The sequence below is a fragment of the Cynocephalus volans genome, chromosome 13 (assembly GCF_027409185.1).
Source record: "Cynocephalus volans isolate mCynVol1 chromosome 13, mCynVol1.pri, whole genome shotgun sequence".
Taxonomy (NCBI): Eukaryota; Metazoa; Chordata; class Mammalia; order Dermoptera; family Cynocephalidae; genus Cynocephalus; species Cynocephalus volans.
Window position 1 is genome coordinate 19,687,376 of NC_084472.1, and position 19,353 is coordinate 19,706,728.

Genomic DNA, 19,353 nt, shown 5'->3' on the forward strand with positions numbered 1-19,353 from the left:
TGTCCCTAATGCGGTCATGACCAACTGGCCCTCCAGCAAGAGATACATGGTCCCGCACAAGTTCAAAGGGCTTGTTTCCTGACACAGGCGAGCCTAGGAGCACTGGCCACACTGAGTCATGCTGTGGCAGTTACATTTCCTTGAGCAGACTCTACATGACCTTGTCATCAGTCAGCCAAACCCTCCTCGTGAGCTGCAGGCTTCAAGGGCTATGGTGCTGGCTGTGTGGCCTTCTCCAGAAGGTGTGTCCTGAACTCACATCACAACGGCCACATCTACCTCTTCAGGTCCTCCTGCAGATGGCAGGTCACCACGTTTCCATAGCCATCCTCCCCCACCCCGGCTGCCCTGGCCATCTTCCAAAGGGTCCACCTGCTCCAGTCCTCCTTCACTGGATGCCCTTCTCCAGCTCTCTCCTGCCACCCCGGAGTCCTACTGCGCTCCTTCTCTGAGGGAGGAAGACCCCAACCAGTAGAACAATAAACAGACAAGGTCACCAAGGGCAGCGCTGTCAGGAAGGAAATAAACCAGGCAATAGGAAACAGCTAGGGGGGTTTACCTAGGGTATGGTCAGGAAAGCCTCTCTGAGGTCACCTGGATGGAGGATGAAAGGTTAGCAGCCAACTACATGCTGGGAAGAAGCATCCCGGGCTGAGTGGATGAGCCCAAAGGCTCTGGTGGGAATGTGCACACCATGGTCAAGGCACAGAAAGGCTCACCCCTCCCCTGCCTCCCACACCGACTGAGCCAACTACCTACTGACATCTCCATCCCAGGTATAATGGGCACCTCAGCTTAACTATGTCCAAACCACCTCCGATACGACTCCACTGCCACCTTGCAAACCTCTGCTCTTCACACATTAGTCCCCATCTCTGTGAAAGGCAACTTCTTTCTTCCGATTGCTCGGGCCCAAAGCCTATAAGCCATCCTCAACCCTTCTTTCTCTCAAGTCCTATTGCCTCAGATATCCTAGCACTTCTTGCCACCTCCATAGCTTGCAGCCTGATCCCAGTCACCATCATCTTGCACGTAGATCCTCGCCAGAGCCCTGTCTGATCTTTCTGATTCCTCCGCGCACCCGCCACCGCCTGTTCTCCACACGGCAGAGGGATGCATCTTTAACATGGGAGCTTCCCAGCTCTCTCAGGTAGAGCCAAGCCCTTCCAATGGACTTCACAGCCCCACACGGTCTGCCACCTCATCTACTACTGCCACCTCTCCAGCCTCATCTCCCACAAGCCTCCCCTGTACACACGCATATATACACATACACACTCACATATACACACACACATACATACATATACATATATATGTATGTATATATGCATATGTGGGTAATGGTTCACCAACAGTGTCTACTTTTATGTGAATGGGCAAATGCTGGGTACAATATGTATGGAATGTTCCGTTTGTGAAAGTTCACCAAATTGTGTATTTATCTTTTTCGTGACCGGCACTCAGCCAGTGAGTGCACTGGCCATACCTATATAGGATCCGAACCCGCGGCAGAAGCGTTGCTGCGCTCCCAGCGCCACACTCTTCCGAGTGCGCCACGGGCTCGGCCCTATCAAATTGTGTATTTATGATATACATACCCTTCTGAATGCGCACATATTTATATGTCAATAAAATAGTTTTTTTTTAAAAGAAACCTTCGCCAACATGGGATTTACATTTGGATGGAGACATACACCAAATACATATCCTTCCTTCAACATTTGAGGGCCAAAATTAGTATCATGATGAAACCCAAAAAACTAATTTGTAGTTCCTCTCTGTGCAAAAGACTTACCACCCCACGGTTGCACTGGTCAGGATAACATCAAACAGCAATATTGATAAACCAGCTGTGATTACCTGCAGAAATAATTTCAACAAAAGGTCATCAGAGCAGCAGGACTCCAGCAACCTTCAGAGGTATTTTTCACAAGCTTAGTTCGTATTAGTTCAGATCCCCAACATTAGCCATTTCTTCCCACTTCATGTCCATTTCCCCACACACTTCCTAGTTCCCTGTATTTAGTGCTACCTCTGATCAAAGCATGTGGTATAGAAAAAGTTAACTTCTGGTCTGTTTGGGAGGTCGGAATCTTCAGAGAAGCATTTAGCTTCCAAACTCTTTAAAAGAGGCACACAGCCAACATTTCCCTCAGCTCTCTCCAGGATGGGGGTGCATGAAGAACACTCATTTTCATCTTGTCTAAGTGATGCAGAATTCATCTTCAAAGTCAGGGGTGCTCATTAACCTGTTCCCCAATCCTCCAGATAAAAACTTACCTGTCAACCTGCCTTTGCCCCTACCACATCTCTCCCACCTCGCCTAATGTACCCATCTTTCTGGCCTATGACACACATTCAAAGCAACCTGGAGAAGGGAGCAATTAAATCATTAACTAATTATTTGCAAATGTCTAGAAGCCAAAGGAGAGAGAAGTTCCCCCCACATCTCTCAGAGCCAGAAATTCCAAAAGTCTCTTAGGAATGGCAATCTAGAGGCTCACACTCCAGGGGTGCCTCTAAACAGCTGGCACAAAGAGTGTGTGTGAACCAGTGGCCCAACTCTGTCCACACTTGGAACGTCTGCTTCATAAAAGATGTTCCTTGCTTCTGGAATTCTGTGTTCTGCAGGTTAAAACGGCTTCCCACAGGAAGGTACCCTAAGGACCTGCTTTCCTGCAGTGAGAAGTGGGAAACAGGCCATGTTGGGATGAGGGTCACTTGGCTGGAGATCCTCAGAAATGCCAAATTTCATCTCACTCAAGGACCTTAATATGCTGCCCTGGAGGCCTCTGCAGGTCTCCATGTGGGAATGGCCAGGAGGAAGGACGTGTTTAATTATCCTCTTCCTCACTCATTGACCATCTCTCATTGACCATCTCAGAAAGAAGTCAAAACTACAAACCTAGAACCTTAAGCATATAAACTTGGTGAGATTTTGGAACTTCAATAGTTTACCCACTGAGATCATTTTCTGTTTGCCCTGTTCTCGTGATTTGCAGCAAAGACGCTGACTACAAAAAAGACCTGTGTATTGTCTTCAGGGGCAATAAAGAAGGAAAAAAAGGGCCAGAGAGATGATTGCAAAGCGGAACACAAATGATAAGGGAAAAGAGTTCTCAAAGTAGTGAGTGGTGGGTTTTTTCTTAAAGAGCATGATGAATGACAGCTGTTTCTTTCTCTCTTTTTTTAAATTTAACATTTGATCTAGGATTTCTGCATCTATGGTCACAAATGAAATAGGCCTAAAATTTTATTACCTTGCAATACAATTGTCTGGTTTTGGAAACAAGGTTATACTAACCATATTAAGTGGGTTCATCAGCTTCCCTGCTTATTTTCTTGCAAAGGATAAAGACAATTCTGACCATGAAAGTGAACCCTGACTTGAAGGCTCCTGGAGCTTCTAGCTGGGGATGGCCTTTAATGGACACTGTCCTAATCCGGTCTTCTCTTTCTCCTTGTTGCAAGTTTTCCATTTTCACTTTTCCCCAAAATGTATTTCATGGAGATTTTCCAATTCATTAACATTTAGCCATTTGGAGAAATACTATTTTATATCCTTTGTGCCTGTTTTTACTGCCTTCCTTTTTATTCTTATTTTCATTTTTCTTTTCCTTCCTTAGTCTTGACCAAAGTTAACTATCTTGTTAATCCTTCTTTCCTTTCTCAACTTCTTAAACATTTCCTGGGATGGTGCCAATGGAGATGTCTTTCTTGGAATTGCTGGAAAAGGCTCCATCCCACTGGTAGGTAGATGTTTGCTGTGTGCACAGCTTGGCACAATGGAACGATTCACTGAATTCATGAAGGACTCAGCTTGCCTCTTTCATTTCTTCACCATTATCTGTATCTCCTTTGCCCTTTTGACCAGCAATTCAAAGCCTCCTTTGATTGGCTTCTCTCCTTACTATCTGATTGCCTCTTCACATGACTTTCAGACCAGCCTGTGAAGGGGGACACCTCATTGTGCCCTGCCACACTCACAGCCTGGGAATTGTGCCTGTGTTCTCTCATGAGCTGCTCTAGCATAGGAAGAATCATGTCTGCTGTGAGACAGAGAGCTACGCTGCTTATCCCTATTAACTGCAACTTTTGCAAGAAAAACACATTTTACAATGTTCAAGCCAGCCCTTACTTGAAAATAAGGTTGCTTTAGTGCCACACTGGTGCCTTCGCCCTGCATACTTCCTGCGAGTGTCAGTATAGCCTCCAGCCTCTCTCCTGGGCCACTTTCTCAGACTTCTCTCAAGTTTCCTCTCTCAGTGAGGACGTTTTCTGCTGGCTGACACACTCACTGAAATTTCACAAGGTTTGTCTTATTTCTGTAGAGAATGTGTACAGAGGCAGTTTGCTCCGCAGAGCTACTGTGGAGTAGACGGGCCACTTTTTAATGTATTCAGGAAGAACTATCGGTTTCTCAGGCTCCCCCACTTTCTTTTACTTCCATTACTAGCCCCAGCAGTTAGCTCTCTTCTTGGAGGCATTTTCACACACACACAGTCACCAAAGTCCTACCACTTCATAAAAGTCACTTCATAAGAAAGGACGAGCAGCAGCCGACACGCCTGCAGAGAGGCAACACTGCAAAGCTGGCCAGCTGGGCACACCCACGAGGGAGTCGCTCCCACACATCGCCCTGACCATGTATGAAGTTCAAGTTCATATCTCAGCAAAATGATAGGTTTCTGGACACCGTGGGTGTTCAGGGTTGCTCAAGAAAGTGTGAATGTTAAATCTACTCACACCGAGGGTCCACTCAACTCCTAATTCCAGGAGCGGCTGAGTGTGCCAAGGCTGAGTACAGAACGTCCCACATGTAGTCACCCGAGGGGCAGAGCCTGAGAGGGGCAAGGGACTCCCTTTGCTCACAGGTGGAGAGACATGACCCAGAATGGTGTGTGGCGTGCTCCAGGGACCCAGCTAGTCTGTGGCAGTGAGAAGTAGAACCAAGGCCTTGACTCCAAAGTCAACCTTCACTCACAGCCACAAACTCAGAAAGGGTCCACACAAGCTCCATACAGTCTTTTCTCTCTTTAAAAAAAAAAAAAAAAAAAAAAAGCAGAGACTGAAACAGATATTTGTGGGGGTTTTTTTGTTTGTTTTTGTTGTTTTTGTTTGACAGCTAGCTGGTACAGGGATTAAACCCTGGACCTTGGTGTTATCAGCACCAAACATATTTGTACACCCATGTTCATAGCAGCATTATTCACAATAGCCAAAGTTGGAAGCAATCCAAGTGTCCACTGAGGATGAATGGATAAACAAAATGTGCTGCATATCTACAATGCAATATTATCTAGCCTTAAAAAGGAAGGAAATTCTGATTCACAATATAACATGGATGAACCTTGAGGACATGATGCTAAGTGAAATCAGCCAGACGCAGAAGGACAAATACTGTGTGATTCCCCTTATCTAAGTTACCTAGAGACATCAAACTCTTAAAGACAAAAAGTTGAGTGGTGGTTACCAGGGCCCGGGAGGAGCAGGAAACGGGGAGCTACTGTTTAATGGGCACAGAGTTTCAGTTTGGGAAGAAGAAAAATTTGCAGAGATAAATGTGGTGATGGCTGCACAATAATGTGAATGTATGTAATGCCACTGAACTGTCCACTTAAAAATGACTAAAATGGTAAATCTTATGTTTATTTTAACACACACATGCACACACACACAAATCTATATCTTTCTGTCTGCCTGAATTCTTAAATCTTAGGCCTTCCCCCGACTTTGCCTAACTAAATCTTCAAGGCCTCTGGCGAGACCTTTCTGAAATGATGGCTCCTCAGGAACCTTCCTCAAGTGACTCTATTACTTGACCTGTTCTCCCCACAGGACTTGATTGCTACCTGCATGACAGCCCCACTAGCTGTCTCCCATTATACTTGTTAACCACTGATCTATGTACAAGTCTATCTCTCCTCTCTAGATTGTGAGCTCCTGAGGTCAAAGACTTGGAAGCCCTCCCGGCACGGAGCTCAATGGCGCAGAGCCTGGCTCAGGCGGCATCCAACAAAGGCTGGAAAGAATGGGAGCCACTGATTATCTCTGGAGAGCACAGGACCACGTAACAGGCTTGGTAGTGACTTCCTCTTTGCTCCTTTGGAGAGCCAGCTCCAAGGGAGAGGTTTTTCTTGTGCTTGAAAGCTCAAAATTTGTTCTGAAAAATATGTAGGAGCATATGGTTCAACAATGAAACAAAATATCTTATCATTAAGCACAAAAGAAGCATTTAAAAACAAAAGGGTAAAACAGGAAATGGAAGAGTCTCTTGTGATTCTGGAATACCTTAGAGGCTTGCAAAGGAATGCACTGGGGTTTGCGGTGTATGTGTGACACAAGAAGCATAACTTTAATTCCTAACTTCCAGCTCCTTGATGACAAGGTCACCAAATCTCCGACTGATTATAGACCAGTAATTCTACCAAGAACATGCAAGCATGAATTCTATACTAGCTTCTATTTGCCTGCCTAACCCTCAAAGAGCTTCACTGCCACCCCCAACACCGTTTGCTAAGCACTGGTTGTGGGAATGCACTGCTTTTGACATGCATTTGTAGCAGGGGCTCCCTGAGTGATCACCCTGATGGTGAAACCTGAGGCATAGCGCCCCAGTTCTTAGCACTGAGGCTGGAACCACAGAAGCAGCCCTCTCTATTCCCATCCTTCCTCACTGCACCCTAGCCACCCAAGGCCACCCAGACCACAGAATGGGACCTTGCCTTGGTCCTGACTCTGGAGCTGCACCAGTTTCCCTTTCAGTACTCCACACTTGATTCTCGTCTCCAACTCAGGGAAGGGAGCTTTCTAGCCCGCCTGGCTCGGGCCAGTCCTCGGCCTCAGGACTACAGCCTTGATTTATACCCCAGTACCAAGACTGATCTTCCAGAAGGACACTCCGTCTGAGTACTGACCACTGCCTGGATTTCTGACCCTGTGTCCCACCTTCCACTTTCATAGCTGACATAACTATTATGTCCCAACAGACACTATGCGTGGCCCACTCAGCTGTACCTCCAGAGCCAGCCTCCACACACATGAATAGCCTCTCAGACTTGGACACACCTTGATGGGAGAGTCTCCCTAATTCTAGCCATTTCCCCTCTTCCCTTGCTGTGGGCTTCAGCAATGGGCCTCATACTGTAAGGCTTTAGGTGCGATGCCACTCGCTCCATCGCTGATCCACAGATAGGTCTCTTGCTGTATCAAGAAATCCCTTCAACCAAGCAACAGAAATCAGTCCAGTGCATCTCACTCCATGGTGATGGGATAAAATCAAGCTCCCAACGTCCCAGAGCTGAGATGAGAGTCAGGTCCCAGATGTTAATGACCCTACTGTGTGTGCTCACCCTACAGTGCCACTAAGTGCCCCAACCTCTTCAATGTCTCCAACTACCTTCAATATGATAATATTGCCTGAGGCACAAATAAATAGTCTCAAATAAATTACACTTTGCCCTCCAAAAATGTCAGTAAAAGAATAAACATTACAGAAAAAAAACATGTCAACTTTTAAAATGGCTAAAAATCTGCCCATGAAAAAGACTTCAAGTTACTTGTGGAACTTGCCATTCAAGAAGAATTAAGAAATAGCCATTACTACCAATTGTTAAATTTTAAAAAGCCTTTTTAAAATACAGATTTTTTTCCAAGAAGAGTCTTGTTGTCTGAGGAATGTCTCCTTCACGCACGCAGCCCTGAATAACAAACACCAGGACCTGCCACAGGCCGAGGACTGCCAACAACAGCAGAACTCAATACAATGTGCGGGCCCAGGGCTTTGAACTTCCTGGCTTTATCAAGGGATGTCACAACCTCTGTGTTATTTAAACAGATTTTGGTATTTAAAGCAGATCAGGTTTGTTTTTTAAACATTCATTTCAATCCTAAGACAAATTTTCTGTTTAAGAGAAAAGGGAGGAAGGGGTTGTTAGGAGAGACAGTCAGGTACTGGAGGAGAATCACAGATTCAGGTTTATTGTTTTGTCATTTTTTGAATGCATGACTTAAGACAATAGTGATGCACACAGGCCCTCCCCTGCCTGCTTCCTCAGCCCGTTAGAGCCATGCACCTCCCTCTGAGTCCAGTTGTAGTTTTTCAAACACAGTTTCATACGATCTTCTTGCCTTTGCTCAGCAAGTTCTCTCTGCCCGGAATCATTTCATAGGCCTGCCACACAATTCCTACTCACCATTCAAAAATCTGTCTCTAGAAAACTTTTCCTGAACCTGGCTCCCTTCCACACACCCGGGTGGATCAGGCACTGCTGTACCATCCTTCGCCATTAGAGTAGGCCAAACTCTACTGCGATGTGTGGTCTCCTCAACCAGGGTGTGTGCTCATCCTCTTTGTATGTTCAGGGGCTAAACAACAGAGACCTGAGTGTGACAAGTGGTACATTTTACAGAATTGTAATAGATCATCAGAGCTGGTAATATAACCCCTAAGGTCATGAAACTTTTTAAAATCCCTTTTTGTATATTAAGGACTATTGGACCAAGGACTTGAGAACCACTGAGACAATCTCTCTGTACCTCATCTTTGACCAATTACCTCCACAAGGCTAGAAGGAGCTTCACAGAGAGGATCTAAGACTGGATTTCTCTGGTTCCATGTCCAAAAATGCCAGCGAAGATTCCAATTGGCTACTGGACCAACCGATGGTGGTCCGGGAGGCAGAGAGAATAAGGAAGCTCACTTGGGAACTTCAAGGTTGGAGTATAGGAAGAAACATTTCCCTACAGGAAGGTATGGAAAGCGCTGGCACACAGAACAGCAGATATCTTCTATCTTCCATGCAAAGCATGGTCACAGACAAGCAGCCTCGACATCATCTGGGAGCTTGTAGGAAATGCAGAATCTCAGGCCCCACCCCAGACCTGCTGAACAGCATCTGCACTAGAACAAATGCCCAGGTGGTCTGCGTGCACGCACTAATGTGGGGAGTGCTGTTCTATACCCTCAACTCCAGCAGCAAGGCTCAAGAACAACTTTATCCAGCTGGTGTATGGACACTCTGCACTGCTGATCCCCAGGTACAGGCAGACACTAGGTCCCTCATAGGCCGCAGAGCTGGGGGTATAGGGCAGATGGTCTTGGAGCCTGGCTGTGCTGCAGACTCATATATGAATCCTACTAACCCAGCCTTCCTTTTAGGTTAAAAAGTAAATCTAATATAACATTTATAATCTGAGAGCAGGCTCTCTTTTTCTCCCAGGACCCAAGGAACCAAGTCCACCAGGTAGAAACCACACTTAAGGCTAAGAACTCTATTTGGCATTTTTAAAAGATTCGATTAACCCTTATGAAGGCACTTCAAAAAGTATATGGAAAGATGCATATCATCTTTTAATTCTATTTTTCCATGAAGTTTCCGAAGTACCCTCATATCATCCATCCTTTCATTTACTACCATAATCAGTGTAATTATTAATGAACAACAACAAATGCTAAACTCCAGACATGGCTACTAATAGCATTTGGTATCACCTCATTAAAATATATGAACCATTCATTTTTCCAGGTATCAGAAAACCGAAATTTATTGTAAGCACAATGGGACTGAGAACACAGATGAGGAACAAAAAGAGATGAGGTTCATGTGGAGGACATAATAAACTTTAAACCTGGGGCTGGCTAGTTAGCTCAGTTGGCTACAGCATAGTGTTATAAACCAAGGTCAAGGGTTCTGATCCCCATAGTAACCAGCTGCCAAAAAAAAAATTAAACCTAGAATTCTTAAGTGACTTTGAACAAACTCCTATATTTTACAGAATAAATAAGAATGAAATTAGAAAACCATAACTATCTAGTTCATGGAAGGTAAGGGAGGAAAGTAACCAAACTGCAATGAGAGCCTAAAATGTCACAGACATCAGGCTGGCAGTGTCACATATATGATCTCATGTGCTCCCCATAACATCCCTGTGCAGGAGGGTGCTTAGTCCCATTTTACAGATGAAGAAACTGAAGCTCACAGAGGATGAATACCTTGCTGAAAGCTCACAGTTATAACAAAGAAAGATCTGGGACTAAAACCCACGTCTCCTGAGTGTTGTGCCAAACCTCCTTTCCAGCTCCACACTAACCCTCAACGGTGGCTTTGCTTAACCCTGGAGATGTCAGTTTGACTCAGTAGTTCTCAACCGTGGCTGCACATCCAGAATCTCATGAGAAGTTAAAAACAAAAGCAAAAGCAAAAAAACACTAATTTCTTGTCTCACATCACTCAAATAAAATTTCTTAGAATGAGGCATTTTTTAAAAGATCCCCTTTTACATCTCAGATGAAGATAAAGTTGAAGCCCTGAGTATTGACATAGTGAAAGTATCCACAAAATGGACAAACATCACAGAAAAACTTCATCACATTGATGGAAGAGACCAGATACCTGGTAAAACAAGACACCATCGTGACTATCTCCTTCATCAGCATCAGTGTCTGCAGGTATCATCCACCGCACCATTTTACATTCCCACTAGCAGGGTATGAGGGTGACAGTTTCTTCACATCCTTGCCATCTGTCTTTATTATAGCCATCCTAGGGCATGTGAAGTGGGCTCTCAGTGTGGTTCTGATTTGCATTTCCCTGATGACTAATGATGTTGAACATCTTTTCACGAGCTTATTGGCCATAAGCTCATCTCCTTTGGAGAATGGTCTATTTAGATCCCTTTGCCCATTTTAAAAATTGGGTTATCTGTCTTTTCATTATTAGGTGTAAGAGCTCTTTATATATTCTAGATACAAGTCCCATAACAGATGAATTATTTGTCTGTGGATTGTCTTTTCACTTTCTTGACAGTTCAAGTTTTTAATTTTGATAAAGTCCAACTTATCTATTTTTTTCTTTTGTTGCTGTGCTTCTGGTGTCATAGCCACATTTTAGGTAGCAAAGAATTCTAAATCATTATTACATCCAACATATTAATTAACACTATACATGTATCATAGTTATATCATGGTTTCCTTTTTATAAAATTATTTATTCTCTCTTCAAAAATTCTACTTCAGAACATGATTTACCCAAATTATGTACTGTTACTCTTGATTTATAATGAGTTTCCAATGTGATATTAGGGAAAAAACTGACATCATGCTATGTGATATGAATCTGAGGTTTTGTGATTCAGTAGAAATCTGGGGACTAGGAAATCTAATAACCACATATATTTAATGAAAGAGTCTAGACACCTTACATAGTAATTCTCCAAATACCTTCATATGAATTTTGAAGTGAGAATAGAGAAATGGAGTGTTGAGATGATCTAATCTCTCTCCTTACTTTATTTCAGCATGTTAAATATTGTTTCAATGTCTATTTGTACTCATAGTGTCAGTTGAAAAGTCAGCCATCAATCTTATAATTGCTTCTTCAATCTATTAGTAAAGGGCCATGAAAAAAGATTACATAGTATAACGTTGAATATACTAACTATCCTGACTTGAGCATCACATATTGCACACAGGTATTGATATTCAACTCTGTACCCCACAGATATGTACAATCAACTACGTTTCAATTAAAATCTCTAGTTGATTTTAAGATTTTCTCTTTACCTTTGGTTTTCAATAATTTGACTAGGATATGCCTAAGTATATTTTCTTTGTATTTTATGTTTGGGGTTTAGTGAGCTTCTTGAAGCTTTGAGTTGATGTCTCTCAATATTTTGGAAAATTCTCAGCCATTATCCTTTCATGTATTGCTTCTGCCCAATCTCTCTCTCTCCTATTCTTCTAGAACTCCAATTACACATATACTAGATGTTTTAACACTTAGCCCATGTCTCTTATGCTTTGTTCTGTCCTTTCCATTCTTTGTTCCCTCTTTGTGCTTCACTTTGAGTATTTTCTATTGACCCTGAGTTCACTAATCCACCTACGTTGTGTCCAGTCTGCTCTTAGACCCGTTCAATAAATTATTAATTTCAGATATAATTTTTCAGCTTATAACAACTTTAATGTTTTTTAATAGATTCCAATATTGCATTGAAATTCTCTCATCATTTTATCTGTCTTTTACTCTATTTTCTTTAACATATTAACCAGTCATTTTAAAGTTATTGCTAAGTCCAATATCTGGATCATTTGCTGTTCTGTTCTTTAGTTTTTCCCACTTAATTATCAGGCACATTTTCCTACCTATTACATGTCTCTATCTTTGATTGTATGCTGGACACTGTGTAGAGGCTCCAGATGATAGCTTCTACCAGGAAGCATTCCCCTTTTCCTCTAGGAAGATGGGCTCAAGTGACACAGGGGTGGGCTGTAGCTCTAGTAAATTAATTCACCTCTACTTTACCTGTCCCTCAGGTGTGGCCATCCCAGACTTGTGTTTTAGAGGTCTGTGGATTTCTGTCTCCTCATGCATGAAATTTCTGCCTTTCAGAAGTGTTGACCTTAGGTTTTTAGCCTCCCATCCCAGGCAAGTCCAAAATCTGGCAATGGTCTTTATGGAAAGATTCATTGGGCATTTGCTGCAGGCCCCTGTTTCCTAAACTCCTCAAGACTAAGAGAATTTTCTCTTTGCCTTTCTGGGCCAGTCTGTGGCCTCCTGCACCATCCCAGAACTCAGGAAGTGTCCCGTGGGAAAACTGGACTTGCCTTTAGGGCTCCTCTTGTTTCTAATCCATCAAGCCAGTTCCACAGGACTGCCAAAACCTCTGCCTTTTCTCTTTCCCTCAGAATATTTCCCATTCTTGGACCAAGCAAGATCCTTAGCCCACACCCATAATCAGCAAATATCCTCCCTCCCTCTGTACCCCCTCCACGGAAAAGGAAAAAAAAAAAACAAACAAACCTTGTTTTACCCAGTATACCTAGGAAAGGTTCTTCCCTATCTGGAAATTTATTTAATTTCAATCTCATTGCTTTTACAGCTCTCCAATTTCTTTAAAAATATGAGTTTTGCAATTTATTTGTTTTTCCCCATAGTAGTTTCTATTGAAATGTTGGCCTATCACAGGTGTAACATTCTACTCCGGAGTGAAAGATTTCCCTTTATTATATACATAAGAAAACTGAGAGCTAAAAGATAGTCTAAGCCACTGGTTTTCAACCAGGCTTGGCTGACCACTAGTTCCCTACAGCCATTGAATACTGTAGTGAGGCAAGGTGGGGAGGCTTTGTTGATTGATTCATGGCTTCTTGATTACTGACAACCTTATTAATTCATCATTATAATTTTAATTAGCTTTTTTTTCTTTATCATAGTCTAGGGTATTGTATACACCAGCCTGTGGCAACGAGAGTTTCTCAAGGGCACAGTCTCTTACTCTTCAGATATAGGGTTGCAGATATGATACAACTGACGGTGATTACTATGGCAGGTTAGAGGTGAGAAGAATACTCAGTTCCTTCTCCTGATTCCATCTCTGCCCATGGGGAGGGAAACTCTTTTGCCTTCACTTCTATCCTTTAATTCTTTTCCAAGTTCAAGGGGAAAAATTGTTCATCTGATTGTACATTTACTGAGCTTATTATATTAGTTAGTGGGATCCCAGTGCTTTAAAAGCATGAACCTAAACTCCACATGGTCTATTCTTCTTCTCTTGAATCCATGCCACAAAATTCTCTAGACTTTCTGTCTCCGTGTGTTGGGGTTGGGGGAGGAGGATGGAAAGGAAGCCATGCCTCCTATAGTGAGCAGAAAGCCTTGTTTCCCAGACAGGGTTGAGGCTTTTTGAAACTCACCTTTGTTTCCCACTTGCCTACTATTCCTTGTCCATATGTTCTCTTGGTCTATACTCCAAGAATGGAGGAAGAGGGAGGAGGAGGGAGGAGAATTCAAGAACCAAAACGCTTAACTCTTTAACACAGGCATAACTTCAGAAACATGTGGACCTTTTCTCTTAGACTTGCAGTGCTCCGGGCCCAATTGTACAAAAGAGGCATTAACGCTTCCCTGGGTTGGGTATCCGACTTTTCTCTTCAGTACTCACATTTCTCAGAAGGCCGAAGTAGTATCATGTCTGCTGAAGTGGTGTTTCAAGGTACCTTCAGATGGCTTCTTCCTTCATCTTTCTCTTTGGGAGTTCCCCTTCAACTAGTCCTAAAATACCTGATTGGGTTGTTTCTTTGTTTTATTTGCTATTCTAATCTTCTTTAATAAAGTGGCTATACGTTTGCCAGTATTCTTCCTTTTCCAAGTAGTATAAAAAGCCAAATAATGTAGGCATATTCTGAACCTCCAGTGGTAGAAGCCAAATGGAGAATTTGAGACTACCCTAAATTTCCCTCAAACTCAATTTAGTGACAGCCTGGTATAAAGTCTCTTGACTCTTCATTCTAGTACTTTTCACTTTCTCAACTTCATTTTACTCAGTAAATACACTCATCTACCATCATATTACTTTTAGAAGGATGAGTTTCTGCCACTTATTTTTAAAACTTTTGTCCTGCTGATTAGAAAGTTCTATCAGTCTCCCAAGTTAAGCAGTACTCTGTGCTGAAAAGGAAGGGCATATGGCTAAGGTGTTTTTGTTTTGATTCACTCAAGGCATAGATCTAATCTCTACAGACTATTTTTGGAAATGAGATGAATTTATGACCAAAGGAGCTTTAAATAAAAATACCATAATTATACTTACCCCAAGGCCATGAGGATTTTTTTCATCTACTTTTGTTATAACAATAACTTCAATTCATGCTACTGTTTACTTAGCAATAATGGAAGTGAAAGAATAGATTTGCTAAAAGATGTACATAGAGACCATAGACCCCAGCACTTCCTTGCAGTGTTCACAGGTAGGAAATGTGGTGCCCATTGGTAAAAAACCCTTTGCTGCTTTTGACCTGCCTCCTTCCTCTAGACCAACAATTCCTGAAGGAGGACCAGTTGAAAGAAGCAAGTCCTCTGTGTGCTATCAAGAGCTGGACCCTGGCTCCAAGTCTAGTCACACTTAGTTTCACATGACCAGAGAATGAGAACTCCTTAGAAAAGTACAAAGCTCACATGAGATTCAGTCCACCAACAGAATTCCACTTGAAGCTTTGACACAAACCATGAAGGCCTTCTAGTTCTCGCCAGAGAACTCAGACCTCACTGCAAATATCAATAGGTCACCTGTGAACCCATCTGCTATGGACTGAATTGTGTCACCCCAAATTCATCTATTAAAGCCCTAGCCCCCAATGTGATGGTATTTGAAGATGGGGTCTTTGGGAGGTAATTAAGTGTAGATGAGGTCATGAGAGTGGGCCCTCATGATGGCCCTCTTTCTGTCCCCATCCACCTCACATGCACAAAGACGAGGTCATATGAGCACACAGCAAGAAGGCAGCCATCTGCAACCCAAGGCAGGAGCCTTCACAAGACACCCACTCTGCTGGCACCTTGGCCTTGGATATCCCCACCTCCAGAACTGCCAGAAATTAATGTCTAATGCTTAAGGCACCCAGTCTATGGTATTTTGTTACAGCAGTTGAGCTAAGACACCCTTCCTTGCTCTTTTGGAGAGTTCAGAACGTTCAGAAGAGCTTTCACTGAATTAGAAGTGAAAAAAGGAAAAGGGCTTTGAGTTTTGATGGGATGAAGCTGAGGCCAAATTACATTCACTATGCACCAACTAGACACTGGAGAGACTACACAAAGGTGAGAACCCGCCCTTGCAGCACCCCCACACTAGGTCAGCCAATTCTAGAGGTTACAAAGCAAATAATTTCAGTATCACATGGTAAGTGCTAAGACATGGGCATACTCTGAATGTGATGGGAACAAGCCGCACATGGAGGGGCCGCTGCTCCCAGGTCGGCTGGGTGTGCAATCGGCACACGGGAGGCCATCCTCGAGACAAACTGCAGGAGAGACTCTCCCAGCCTTGTGCGCTTCGGTGCCTGTGCCTGCATCTGCAAGCGAGTGGCGGGAGTCCCAGGCATTCCCTCACTGGCCCACAAACTTGCCAAGTAACCCCAGGCAAGCTGATCCCCCTCTCTGGATTTCAGGTTCCTCCTCTATGAAATAAAGGAACTGTTTAGACAGTATTTCTCAGGGACTGAATTTTGTTCTTTCACTTAACACCTTTCTTTGAAGGGAAATTTTATTCATTCCCTGACTTGTTCCAGGGAGATTTTCAAGAAGCTTAAAAAGATAGATGGATACAGACAGAAAATATCAATTAGAAGTAGATAAGAAACATGAAGGAAAGGGGAAAACAAGGATAGGGAGGCAGAGAGGAGGCTATAATACAAAATCCATACCAGGGACATCTACAGCTGCAGCGGGGAGGGACCGTACCGAGAGGGGAGGAAGGAAGCTCATGAATTTGACTGTGTGCTTTCTGGTAGCCAAAGCAAAGAGGGCATGTGATCGTCACACAGAGTGTCCCTAAGGCAAAGATGTACCAATGCTGGAGAAGCGACTTAAGGGAAAACTTTGTTACAGATATTCAAGCCATATTCCAAAGAAAGAAGAGAGCCTTTAATTTCATAAATCTGTCAACTGCCACAATAAAGCCTAATATAATGACCCAGAATAAAAAATGCACGGTCTTGTCCCCCTCTAACTTACAAGGCATACCCTTCATGAAAGCTAAAAACAAATCTGGATTGTGGCCCTTCCCTGGGTCCCATGAAAGGAACTTGAGCTGCTGGCGTGGACCCAGCTCTTCCCTGGATACAGCCAGCAGCCCATCAAGCATCCTCCTCTACTGAGAAGAGGACAGTGCCCAGGAGTGGCTACTTTTTATTGAGGACCTGTTACAGCCTGTGGACCCAGGCACATGCCAATAGTCTGAAGGCAAGAAGTATGCATTGCAGATTTCCCATGCAGCACCCCAAAGTGACTCGGTCTACTCATCTACAAAGGAAGAATTTGGGGCCTGCCTTATTGTGTTGCCATCTCCAAACTGCTGGGGACAGCAACACACGTGGATGACCCTGCTCCGTTTCAGTTGGTCATCGACTGAGCATCTGTTCAGGACAAAGCATCTAGTCCTTGTCTGAATGATACTAGGACTGAGGCTGTGTGATCCTGTCACTGAAGAACTCACATTCAGAGTGCTCATGGCCGCCCTTTGGACAGAGCAGACAACGCTCAGCTTACTCCAAACAAAGCCAGCTGCTGAGAGCAGCTCTATTCCTAGTGGTCTAGGAGGTCATACCCTTCAACCCAGGAGGGCACCGTACCTAGGACACTGTTCTCTCTCCCCTAATGAGACCCACTTCATTGCTACTTCTATCATCTTTCTTTCAGATTCAGGTTTCCAGCAATTGATTCACTCTTTCTGGTTCAAAATTCTTGTACCCAGGCTTAAGCTCTGTAGAAACAAAGGTGTAACCTTTTCCATGACATTGCCGGGGGTCGAGGGCATACTGAAGACTTTTATTTTCCTAATTCCATTTTAAAACAGGTAATACAATCATGATTCTGAAACGAAAAACTGTAAAAATACACATAGTCAAGTGTTTCCCTCCCCTCCTAGTCCCCATTGGCTCAGTTCTCACTTCCTGTCATACACCATCATGGGCTTACGTATTAATGCTTCTTCGTGCACATGTAAGTGATGTGAATACAGACTCTCGGTTTGTTTCTCTTTCTTTTCTTTTCTTTTTTTACACAGGAGCTAGCATATTACACACATGGTTTTATTCCCTACATTTTTCGCCTGGTAATATATATTGGCAGTACATAAAGTGTCCTCAACTGCAATCCACTACTGATGGACACTGGGATTATTTTCAGTCTTTTGCTCCTATAAACAATGTTGTTTAATAACCCTGCATATATGCCATTTTACACTTGTGGAAACATATCTATAGGATATGTTCCCAGAAGTGGAGGTATTGGGTCAAAGGGTATACACATTTGTAAGTATAGAAAGTCAGATAGGTTTGCAGAGAAATACAACGGATTAACTGTGGTTCACTCAGTATCTCAACCAAGAATCCCCTATTAACCATGTGTAAAACCATTGGTCTGCCCATCAGCTACCACCTCAACCTGCCAAGGCTCTCCAGGGCTTTGTGGCATATGAAATCAAGGAACTCACCCCCACAACTGGGATTTTAACTGCTAGACTGTACACATTACAGTCATAGCACACCTGCTAGAGGGAAGACATAGCCTTTTCTGCAAACTTAACACTAGAAGCTCTGAGTTCACCACAGTCAACTACTACATGAAGCTCTGGGCTGGTGGGGAGAGCAAGGCATCTGCTAAAAACAAACTTCTGGGCAGCCTAGGCATGAAGAGGGTGGGAGAGAGGCCTCAGCCACTGAGCCAGTTTCTTTCTCACATTCGTTTCCTCTATCCAGGGCCTATCGCATGTCAGACACTATGCTGAATGCCATGGCCACTGAGAAGCCTGGTGCCCTGGACCCACAGGCCTTGGGCCCCCAGCTGCCTTCTCAGGCCTCTATCCAACTGAGAGACCTCTGGTCGGGGCAGCTGTCTGGGGCCACCTCGCCCAGTTCAGGCCTGTATAGAATGCCTCAGATAAGTCATTAGGCCCTCTAGGCCTCCATTTCCTCACCCCGCCCTCAGGAAGGGGAAGGTATTCCCAGTACCACTGCATAAAACTCAACAGGTAGAGAATGATCCCATTTCTGTAAAAACAGATAGCCAAACCCAGTTACCTGTGTATACAGAAAAGTCCCAAAGAACATACTTCAAAATGTTCACTGTGGTGGAATCACACAAGCTTTTTCTTTTCATTTACTTTCTACATTCTCTATAATAAGCCTTTTGCATTTTTTTTTTTTTAATAAAGGGAATGAACTAAACAGTTTTTAAGGTTTTTTTCTAGAGGTGTCATGGATCAAAATTCAAGTCCCAAGGTAAGGAGAAAGTTATTTGCTTCAATAATGGTGAACGTGTCCCACAGTTAAACACCTATGGAGAAATTCAAAACCTAACACAAGAACCATGCTGTTTGCATCCCCACTCCTCAGCCCACGGCCAGCTCAAGGCTGGGCATGGCTAGCGCTCAGCTATTCTGATGGCTAGGCAGTGGGTGTCCCTAGGACACATGCTGACAGCATGGCTCTGCTCTACCCAAGCTGCAGATTGAGTTCCTGGCTCAGGTGACAACCTACTTCCCTTACGTTCATCTGTTCCCTGTTAGTCTCCATCAGTTCTCGGGTTCCTGGGGGTGTTTTCAATATTGTGCAGTTACCCATAAGGAAGTCTGCGACAACAGCAAAGCATGGGGATCCAACCACCATAACGTCTTCCCCAGGAGACTGCACGTGCAGCAATCACATTCAGAATCGGTCTCTCAAATGTCACCCACAGTTAATAGGAGTCTTTCTCACCCAACACAGAGTCTTTCGAAAGAGGCCCACCAGAAAGAGCACAGGCTTTGGAGTGTAGAGAGGGGTTCAAGTCCAACCCCTTTATTCTGCCTTAG

The 19,353-nt window shown here is 43.7% G+C and overlaps 1 protein-coding gene across 3 annotated transcripts in view; it reads right to left on the bottom strand.

The window, feature by feature from the left end:
• The window catches only part of TMEM241 (transmembrane protein 241), a 115,168-nt gene that overhangs the window by 9,067 nt on the left and 86,748 nt on the right, over positions 1–19,353 (bottom strand). For 2 of the 3 annotated variants that reach the window (XR_010021491.1, XM_063076975.1), the window contains exon 14: positions 1,799–1,863. Coding sequence is in view for 2 of the 3 variants with exons in the window: in XM_063076975.1 (XP_062933045.1) it covers positions 1,799–1,863 (65 nt within the window). In the remaining variant the exon portion in view is untranslated. Of the gene's footprint in view, positions 1–1,798; positions 1,864–8,356; positions 8,386–19,353 lie in introns of those variants that run through there. The other variant, XM_063076976.1, reaches the window with a different exon arrangement.